At 44.6% G+C, this 10,922-nt stretch overlaps 1 protein-coding gene across 2 annotated transcripts; it reads right to left on the bottom strand.

Annotated features, from left to right (window-relative positions):
- Positions 1 to 5,345: 5,345 nt before the first annotated feature.
- LOC117836284 (low affinity sulfate transporter 3) lies at positions 5,346 to 9,306 on the bottom strand. 2 transcript variants are annotated; one of them, XM_034715676.2, is made up of 12 exons: positions 8,838 to 9,305; positions 8,697 to 8,745; positions 8,349 to 8,556; positions 8,094 to 8,268; positions 7,687 to 7,752; positions 7,356 to 7,586; positions 6,881 to 7,007; positions 6,517 to 6,803; positions 6,239 to 6,432; positions 6,072 to 6,133; positions 5,910 to 5,986; positions 5,346 to 5,811 (listed from the first exon to the last, which is right to left on the bottom strand). In XM_034715676.2, exons 1-12 carry the CDS (start codon positions 9,174 to 9,176, stop codon positions 5,659 to 5,661), a joined length of 1,968 nt encoding a protein of 655 aa, XP_034571567.1. In that variant the 5' UTR covers positions 9,177 to 9,305; the 3' UTR covers positions 5,346 to 5,658. The 2 variants fall into 2 exon arrangements, with proteins under 2 accessions (XP_034571567.1, XP_034571568.1); XM_034715677.2 differs by lacking the exon at positions 7,356 to 7,586 and having other exon boundaries at positions 8,838 to 9,306.
- Positions 9,307 to 10,922: the final 1,616 nt, after the last annotated feature.

The raw sequence follows: 10,922 nt of genomic DNA, 5'->3' as shown, positions 1-10,922 counted from the left end.
TGATTTTTGTCATTAATTTTCAGTAAATCTTTTCTCAGTTTGTGGAAGCAGAAGTAGTATAATCTGGCCTCTGAACTTGGATGCTCTTATATACATCAAATAAGGGGCATAAGGGAATGATATGTGAGAGCATCATGTACGTAGCATTGCACTTTGCAGATAAACGGATATTTTCAAGAAAATGAAAAATCACTAACCACAACCAAAGTATTAATAAAGATAATAATTACTACCTCTGATCTTAGTTATATATATATATATATATAAATATTTTATTTTTTAAACTAGCTTGCTTGTCCTAAACGACACCTCTTAGATTATATATGTCCGTGCTGCACTGCTGCTGCGATTTAGGGTTTTGGGTTTTGACGGGTCATCCATGGATGCCGAGCTTCGAGGACCTTGGGAGGCAGGTTGGCCGATGAATGATGTGAGCGGCCGGCAAAGTGGCGAGGTTAAAGTCAGCAACTGAAGATTAGCATCTCCCTAATCACGTACAGCTGGTTAGTGATAGTCTGCACATGAAGCTCACTCGACATGCATTCGTGGTCAACCAACAAATAGTGGTTGGTCAGCTCACGCATTCATACACACATCAAGTACTCTCCATATGCATACACATTATTAATTAGAACTTGAATAATTGCAGTATTGTTTGATTAGCATCGGCAGATGTCACATATTGTTTTTCTATACAATATCACATACACAAATTTTAATTCATATACGTATCAAATCATTCAACTCCACCAAAAGAAAAATATCACATATACTCTAGCAGAAACGCACAGCCAGGTTTTGACGTTTCAGATGCAATGAACATACAAAAGAAAAGACAAGGGACTTGTGCATGTGTCACGGCAGTTGAAAGGAAAGAAAATGCAATGAACCTTTTACCTTGGTTAACAACAGCGTTGTTCCCTCGTTGGATTGAACGTCCAGTACTTTTAGAGTCACGGCAGAGTCACGGCAGTGATGTGATCCCGTCGTTACTTCGTTTTCACTGTGTGCACGTTTTCTGCTCCATGCAGAGCTTTTCTTGCTGGGAACTCTCCACAGGTCGTCCATCAATTTTGTCAGCATCAAATATGTCCTTGACCGTCTGTCTATGCGTGAGCATTTCGTTCGCTCCTCCAGCTTAATGAGAAGAAAATTCAGGACGACGCTGCTTAGTTTATAATCAAATTGTTAGATTTCAGGAACGCGTAAGAGAAATGGGTGCCATTGTGCTAACAGCATGTGGGAGTTAAGATATATACCGAAACGCGGCAAATGCGCAGGAGTCAACACTTGTTTTCTGAAGTTGGTTGTGCTAGGTAATGGTTGACTAATTTGCACCGGCGATCACTTTCATGCTTACATTTGTAATCACCATTTCCTAGAAATGAAATGTTCATTAGCACTGTTTTAAAAGAAGGATAAGATAGTCGTTACTGATAGATGTCATATACAATGCGTCCATTAATTTTCTTTAAAATACATGTTTTGTCCTTTTTTCTGTGGTAAACAAGAGCATTACATTTCTACTCCCTCCTTTCAAAATGTAAGGTAGTGTTTGTTTGACCTCTTAAGAGTAAAGTTCGACGGTCAATATCTCATGTATTTATATTGTTCAAGACCATGAAACCGATGTAATTTGAAGGTACATTCAAATACGAATCCAATATTACTAAATTTGCTTGTATGCAGTATAATCTATAGCTTTTTAGGCTAATTTTTAGAAAATAGAAAAAAAAATCCGACCACTGCAACCGCACACAGCTAAAATCTATACATTAGGCTTGAAAATGAGCAAATTCTTTTTTTTCCTTTCTGAAAACCAGATTCTCGAGGTGAAAGAAAGGAGGAAAGAACCAGACGAAGTGCAGTCTGATGTGGCCACATGGATCTAGATTTTCGATAGACACATGCCACCGCTGGCCTTTGGTACTAGTTGTACAAACTGATATTGCTACTTCGGTACTAAAGGCCAACTAAAGGGGAACCTTTAGTACCTGGTCAAATAATCGGTACTAAAAGGGTATTAAAAAATAAAAAAAAGAAATCCGTCGATCGGAGCCTCAGCCGCACCCCGCCACCGTCCACCCGAGCCCCGGAGCCCCGGCCGCACCCCGCCATCCTGAGCCTCGCACCAGAGAGGGGGGGAGGGATGCGGCATACTTACGTTGCTCAATCATCACCGTCGGTTGCCGCCGCCGCCGGATTTGAGGGAGAGGTGGCCGCTACTCCAAGATCCACGCTCTCCTTGCTTTGCCACGCCTACCGACGCTTCGCTGCCGCGCCATCCTGCCGGAGCTCCGCCACGCCTTGCCGACGCTCCGCCGCCTCGCCGCGCCCTCCCTTCTTGCCTCCTTCGCTTCTTGCCCCGCCGCCACTCCTCGCCACATGTAAGAAGTGAGGGGCGAGTGGAGGAGGGAGGAGAGGGGCGGTGAGGAGAAGAAGAGAGAGAGGGGCACGGGTGAGAGGCCGGATGAGGGGGACGAGCGGATAAGTACGTGTGGGGAGGGGAGTGAGCGTGGAGTGAGAGAGAAGGGACTGACGCGTGAGGGGAGGTACCCCTTTAGTACCGGGTGGAGACTTCACCCGGTACTAAAGGTCACCTATTAGTAACACGGGGGCTCCTCGAGGACTAGTCGTTAGACCCGGTACACATCAGTACCAGATCAAAATGCAACCGATACTAAGCCTCGGAATGAATGCTGACTTTTACAGTACATCTTGCTTGCTAGCTACGTATGCATGTTCTTGGAAATGTGTATGAATGTTCGGGCTCCGTACACACGAGCTTCCTGGCAATGAGCTGCAAGCCTGCAGCTGCACACGCGTGGCAAATGGCGGTGGAGCTGTGGTCCAAGACGAAGCATGATTCAGACTGTGCTGCGTAGCTAGCGCTGTCGAACGATCTATCCATGAGGTCAAATGACGATACGAATATAGGCGGCCGGCGATGCTGTGGTAAGGAAGGTGCAGGTGTGTTTTCTGATGGAATATAGTAGTAGTTTTTTCCTCCTTGCACGGGGACCTGCCGTTAGCGGCTTTTGCTGCTACCAGGCCGGCCAGCTCGCGATAGATAGATGTTCAGTAGTCGTGCTCAGCCGGAATCAAAGGAGATGCATTGCATGTGTTGTCAGAATTTTCCACGGGTAGTCCTCGTGAACAAGATAAGATGGTTACACAGGCCAGATAAGATGCCAGTGTTCGTGGGAGCAAGAGAGTGGCTGGCTCCTCGCTGAGGTTGTCAGCGATGGATTCAGTAACTGCCGCGCGCGTCCCACTGTGCACCAGGCCTCGTTGGCTATATGATTATGCCTGTTCCCTATATGATTGTGGGAGCTCATTGTGGGATCTGCAGCAGACTGCCAGCTCCGTATATGGTTATGTCTGTTTGCGCAATGCAATTATATGCAATTCGGGTAGTAGGCCGATCAGTTGAATCTCTTCTGTAATTGGACAAAAGTTAAACAAAACCGTTAGATTTCCCATTTTAGTAGTCTTTTACGATTTTTACCAATTACCATGACAGCAACCCGGGTAATTGTTACCAAGACTAAAGTTGGAAAAGGTAGACCAGGCAGCTAGCTAGGTACAGGGAACACATGCATCGTCCAAGATTCCTGAGATCTTCCAAAGTCTGTGCTACAGAGAACAGCGATAAGCTCTCGAGTGAAGACGATCGAGATGTGTATACGCAGCGACCGCTGCTGCGTACATGTGCAACAAGAAGTAAAAAAGAAGAAGAAGCGGATAACGAGAGATCCCTTTTTTTCCAGGTGCCCGTTCGGCGAGAGGGCTTCGCGGCTTCTGCTGCACGCGTCGATCCGCTGTTATTAGGGGGCGTTTTCTTCATGTGATTTATTTTTAGCACGTGTCACATCGAATGTTTAGATACTAATTAGGAGTATTAAACGTAGACTATTTACAAAACTCATTACATAAGTGGAGGCTAAACGGCGAGACGAATCTATTAAGCCTAATTAAGCCTAATTAATCCATCATTAGCAAATGTTTACTGTAACAACACATTGTCAAATCATGGACTAATTAGGCTTAATAGATTCGTCTCGCCGTTTAGTCTCGACTTATGTAATGGGTTTTGTTAATAGTCTACATTTAATACTCCTAATTAGTATCTAAACATTCGATGTGACGGGTGCTAAAAATAAGTCAGTGGAAGAAAACGGAACTTTATTCGGCTCCATCTGCTTGCCCGATCGTACCAGCGGACGGCGACGCCACTGCTAGCTGCTAGCTGGTGTCCGAGCTGGCTGGATATGCGGTGGGCTAACGTAGCGAGCCACCGTGAAAGTTTCCATGCGAGATACTAGATGCCTCCTCATCGTCGATCGTTACGTTGTTGCCGACGGTGTGGTATGTATGAAAGGGAGGTTTCCTCCCAATTTCCTGCAAGTCCTCATCCCTTTCCCGATCTCCTCTCCTCCCGTGCATTGCATGCGGCCGTGCCCACGCCCCCCGGATCGGACGTGCAGGTACGCATCGATCGGGACGAGCTCGATCGGCGGTGCCGCGTGCCCCGCTCCGGACCAGAGGAAGAAATAAAGCAGAGGGAACGGGCGAGGAGACCGGACACCGGAGCCCCGCCCGAGTCGCGCGCATGCCTCACCGCAATTGGAACGGGCGGCGGCGCCCGACCTGACCAGAAATGCGTCGACCACCACGTGCGAGAGGTGACGCGAAAGCCCCCACGCAAGCCAAGCTTCGGTGGTGCTCGCATTGACTCGCGGGTCGTGGCGGAGCAGTCCACAAGACTAGAAGCAGTAGGACGGGCGTGTCCCGGCCGTTTTCTTCACTGGGAAAATGGGACGGGACCAGCACGTACGAGTGCGCGGGGAGCGTTTGCACGTGCCGAAATCACCGTTTCAAGTTTCTCGCGTGGACGACGGACTTGAATTTTGAACGTGCTGTCGGATTGCTGGAATTTTACGGTCTTCAAGGTGTAACCCCTTTAGGGGAGTTTGCTGAATTTTGACCGGGTCCCCTTTTTTTTAAAACTTAATTTTGCCATGGGTTCAGAGGTTGGTTGGACCAGGCGGCACGTTACTGTGCGTTTAGCTCCCCGTCCAGTCAACTGTCATGTTCCCCAAGGCGATGACGGTATCAAAAAAAATCAAATTTATATGAGCAAGCATTTAGGTTCTGTCGTCGCATTGTCCGGTCGGCAGGCCCATCTACAGAAAATTGCCGAGCGAGAGGACGCCAGGGCCTGTGTAATCACTCCGTGGGCCGTCGATGGGCGTGAAGCCGCCCCCCGGCATGTGGGCCACAACCCATGCTAGGCAGTTCGCTCAAGCACCACAATTTGTTTGGCTACAGGCCTTCAGGCAGGCTAGCAGCAAACACAAGCTTTTATTGGCACCAAATTCCAATCATGCAAAATACAATCACAAGCAGCACTCGCATGCTGACCGGGTACCCCTACACACATCACACCACAGTTCACACAGTATTCTTTATTCTATGCAGACGCCACGCTTCTGCGTGCTCAAGAGCTCCTCTGACCGAAGCGTGTCGCACAACCCGTGGAACACTTCAAGAGCTGCATCAGCTTGCACGATAGCGAAATCCACTGCCGTGGGCACAGTAGATAGAAATACTGATTACCACACCCATATGTTTATTTTGCAAAGCGCCGCAGCAAATTCAGCATTCCAGGTCGCCGCCCTTCTTATTGGCCAGGCACGCTTCCACAGCTTCGCCAACCGTGAGGAAGATCCAGGCTTCTCCAGTTCCGTCGATGAGCTGTGCTAGTTTCATCTTGTGGATCACCTGCCATCCAGGGCTAGCTATAGCCATCTGCACATTGTTGTTCTCAGCAAGTGAAGGAGGATGGAGTGGTTGTATTGCATCATTTTTCTGCAAAAGTCAAAGTGTGAGAGTATCAGAGCGTGCACCTGTATGCCACGAGACACCAGCTCCTTGTGCAGTTCTTCCAGCGCTGCAAGACCTGCGGTGTCAATGTTCACCACATCTGCACGCCAGGGGTCACATAATATAAGCTTGTGATAGATTGTGGTACTAACAGATTAACAACCAACTTGTGGAAATTCATTTACTTGACATGTCAAGAACGACGGAGCGGATTTCCTCAAGCTTTTCGGTTACCCATCCTGTAATCCTGAATACAAGAAACACGTGTTAATATTTAGAAGTGCACTGCAACCTAACAATGCCCTGTGTTGATTCCACTTGCTTAATTACAAGTTAGAATTCATATCTATACCTTTCTCTGATGAAATTGGCGTTTATGAAGCAGAGGAATGAGGTGTCAATGCGTGTGGTCAGAACAGCTGGTGTTTGACAAACCATTGGATACTGCTTGATGTTGCAGAATATGTTTGTTCCCCGAAGCCTACCGAGGATCTGGACCTGAGGCCGAACTGAGTGTACAATAACCTTTGCAAAGGAGACACCAACCTGCAAAATGTACTCCATTGGTGGAATGAACTTTTGAGAATCAAAATCAAAACAGTAAAGGTGAGCTTGAACGAGTAACCATACTGCAACTGAAAGCCCAATCTCCACTGATCCAAATAGGACACCAAGAAATGAACCCATGCATGTGAGGAAGTCCATCTTGTCGACTTTCCACAGGATGCAGATTTCGTGCACATTGATCAGCCCTGGAAGTGCTGACAGAATGATCGATGCAAGTATGGACACTGGTGTATAGAACAGGAGCTTCATGAGCAGCTCCAAGGCAACCATCACAGTGGCAGCCATGACAACATTTGACACGGCTGTCTTACAGCCAGCTGTGAAGTTTACAGCTGTCCGGGAGAAAGACCCTGCAGATAATGGCCACCGTAATGTAGCTGTAAAACAAGTTAACAGCAGTACATGATAGTGCTTAACTTTTATACACCTGTTGCCACATAGCAAGATGATAAGGATCCTGCTACATTCATGAAGCCCATCGCTACCATTTCCTTATTGCCATCCAATTTATATCCGTTTATGACTGAAAAGGAGCGACCAACAGCAATTGCTTCCTATAACAAAGTAAGAAACAGCAGATAAGAATTAATATAAGAGTAGTTCACTCCTTTTAAAAGAAACCTGCATTGTATCTACTAGTTTTTTCAATTACAATTGGACTCATGTAAGAGTAGTTCATTTCTTTTACAAGAAACCTGCATAGTTTCAGAGCAAATGCAGAGTAATTGGCGAGCCAATTTTAATCTAAGTAGTGGATGTTGGGACTTGAGGATTTTGCAATTGTGTACTTATTTGTTCATATAAGAGCATTGAATCATTAATCAACTCCACTGCTATATTAGGAGACGTTTTTTACGTTGACCTATGGTGCAGTTTAATATATTCGTACAGTAAACTCATACCGTTAGAGCAATAACAGCACAAATAAGAGCTATCTTTGCACATTCTGTAACATAGGGTCCATTGAGATTTATCTGCTTGACTGAACTCGAATTGATGCCTGCATCCACTTTTTGTATGATTTTCACACCACGGTTATCAGCTCTAGTCATATAAACCATGAGAGTAGATAATGCAACTGAGAGCACAGGTGCAATCGCTGAGACCCAGAAGAGCTTCTTATTTTTCCGACCCTAAAATTATTGATGTCCCAACCTTTAAATCATGTATTGCAAGAAAAGAAGCAAGTGAACATATAAGCAAATGAGAGTGAGAACAGCTAGATAATCTTACTATGAATCTCATGCCAAGAATGAACAGGAAAAAGGAACATCCAATGAAGAAGTTCTCGGGGTGCCACTGCCACCACATGCCAGATGAACGTTGCATTAAAAAGGAGGTATCCAAAAATAACAAACATTATGACAAAAAATGCGAAAATTAACAAGGATTTATCAGAAAAACATTAAGAAATGAAAACGAACAAAAACTACACTAGTCACTCAAAGACACATTTCCTTACAGACTTGTGGTTGTCCAATCAAGAGTAATTGGTAAAGAGAGTTTACAGTTGCTATAGCAAGATTGACTATGCATATGATAAGCCAACATCCATGATCATCGATTCTTTCATTGGAACTTTTCTTTTCAAGATATCGTTCTGTGTCCATTGACAGTGAACAGAAGGGCAAAATGCTTACTGGTTCATGAACAGAAACCCAAACTGCTCTGGTGACAGATACAATATCTGTGTTACTTGTGAAATGACTAAGCCCAAGTAGCCCCTTCAACTGCTGCAGTCCAATAACAATGGCAGCTCCTCCCATGAATCCAGTGATTGCAGCATGTGAGAGAAAATCCACAAGGAAACCCAACCTAAGCATCGATGCAAAAGGCCAATTAGTGAAAGTAAGGAAAGTAAGCTCATTGTGATCACAAGACTGCTAAGGCTCTACCTCAACAGACCAAATGCAAATTGGAAGACACCAGTAAGGAATGTCACAGTGAAAATCATTTTCCGATAGGAAGCCAGATCGATGGCTGGGTCAGCTATCTTCTGAACCATTGATGAAAGCAAGAGTGACACAACTGCAACTGGTCCGATGGCTATCTCCCTAGAGGTCCCCATAACAGCATATACAAGAGGTGGCACGGCACTTGTATCTTCCCCACAAAAAAAAGAACCACTTAATCAGAAGAACATCAAAAGAGAAACAACAACAACAAATCCTTTTAGTCCCAGAAAGTTGGGGTAGGTCAACGAAACATCAAAAGAGAGAAAAGCGAAAAGCAATTTTACTTACAAAGACCATACTGAGGATCCAGTTTTGCCAGATTTGCATATCCAATGCTCTAGAAAATACCAATCCAATGAAGCAAGTCAAATACATGTAAAATATATGTATGAGTACTAACAATATTACTTATCATCCAAAAAATGTCACCTGTGGAATGCTAAGGCTTGCGAGAGTAAGACCAGCCATGACGTCGCTTCGAAAAGACTTCAAGCTGTAGCTTTTCGACCATTCAAGTATTGGAAACAGACTATGCAGAATTGACATTGCGCACACAGAGAGTGTGAAATGCTTATCTGCACTTCGGTAGCGAACTGCCTTTCTAAGCATGCCAATAAGTTCATACCACAGGCTTGGAGGCTCTGGCCCTTGCAGCACCAGGTCTGCAAAACCTTCCCTTTTGGGTACAGATGCCTCGCTTGCCATAGGCTCGATGGCTAGTTTTGAAGTGTTTGGGTGAACTCCCTGAGAGAACTGCCAAGATTCCATCACATCATATTGGTCCCTAAAAGATTTCAGGCAAGCAGCACAGATCCGCGTGAATCTTGGATGATTCAGGTGTATTTCACTGCTCTAAGTTGATCTTACAATGTGCTATATATAGTGCTCTTGGTTTATGCTGAGTACTATTCAAGAAAGGAATGGATGCACTATAAAGGGCCTGTGCCTATAGTTCTTGGTTAAAGCAAGATACCTTTTAGAGACAAGAGACAGTGCATTATACACGGTTGGGCCTCCTATTTTTGCAGACGCATCTTGGTATGCAAAGGAGGCACATTAATACACCAAATGAATTCAACTGTACCCCAGATTTCTAATCATGACTGTTCCACTAGGCTTTGTTTTGATGGAAATACAGGTTGTCTATCTGACTATTATCTGTGGCATTCCAATTGGTACTCTTTGGCTCTTTGCATGCCTAAGTAGCTGACTCTTCAGAATTGCAAGTTCACAACCAAGAAAACAGCAAAGGAAAACATGCAGCACGCAAGCAGATATTGTGGCGAGTGACTGCTGCCAGGAAACACCATGTCCAAGGTATATAGTAAGTATGGACATCAACAGTGACAATAGGGAGGTGAGGGGCAAGACCTCGAAACACTGCACAACTGGTGGTTTTAATGGTCGTAGAAGCATCAAGCAAAGAGAAAAACATGTTTGTTTGCTTGATGTTGACTTGTTGAGGAAGAAGAGGAGAAATATGACTGTATGGAATGCAATCATCAACGTGTACCGAGTAAAATGATGTGTTGCTAATTCATGCTGATGCTAAAATGTTTCATCTGGTGCAACAATCTACTAGTGAGAAACTTGTACAAGCAAGGGGGGGCCATGGCCCACACATAGCTCCGCCTAAATGTGAATGAGAACTACCATAGCAGGCTTCAGCAAAGGAGCAGCAAGCAGCACTAAAGAAAAGGTTCCAATTGTTGCAAAAAAGTTTTCTAGAACCAACAGATAGCAGTTACCGCTTCCTGTTCAGAGAATAAGAAGAAAATCACTTTTTATGTCCCCTCCAATCACTTGCTCTTTGCCAACGAAATTAAAGGGAATATATGGAGACACAGGGATAACTGCAAATAAAATTGCTGACCTGCAGTAATATTGTTGAAGGAAAAAGTGGTGAATGATAGAACTTAATGCGACTTTTCCATAAATAATTGCACAGCTGACCCTCATTTGACTTTGAAGTTCTTCAATCACCATAATCTTCAAGCAGAATAAAAATAGAAATGTTTTACTGAACCATAGGATGAATGATGACAGAAGTTGTGCTATAGTACTCAACCCAGGAGGCTTATATTTTTTCGAAAGACAAGGAGGCTTATCTTGGAGCAGGCCTCTATTTTGAGCTCTGCGTATCATGCATACGATAAGTGCTGAATTTGCGGTTGTCACACATTGATTACGCCAACGCAGATGTACCCAGCCACATACCCACATGGCTTTGCTTTAAGCAAGATTCGAATATCAATATTCTACGCAATCAAGTGTTCTGATAGAATCAAACTAATTAGTCTAACATGTGATTTGATATAAGTTGGCCTTACCAAACAAATGTGTGGCAGTAACAAATATGGCTAGCCAAGAATGGTGAGTGGTGAATGGTGGCCACATATTTTGGACCCATGGCAAGCAAGTATAGACTTTGATCATAATACACAAAATAGCTCATTGGATGTGTTGAGGGAAGTGGTTTGTCCACTTACTCATTGCCAATCAAGGTATGTTCCT

This window comes from Setaria viridis, chromosome 9 (genome assembly GCF_005286985.2).
Source record: "Setaria viridis chromosome 9, Setaria_viridis_v4.0, whole genome shotgun sequence".
NCBI classification, from domain to species: Eukaryota; Viridiplantae; Streptophyta; class Magnoliopsida; order Poales; family Poaceae; genus Setaria; species Setaria viridis.
The sequence above is the reverse complement of the archived record's forward strand: the minus strand, read 5'-3'. Positions and strand labels throughout refer to the sequence as shown.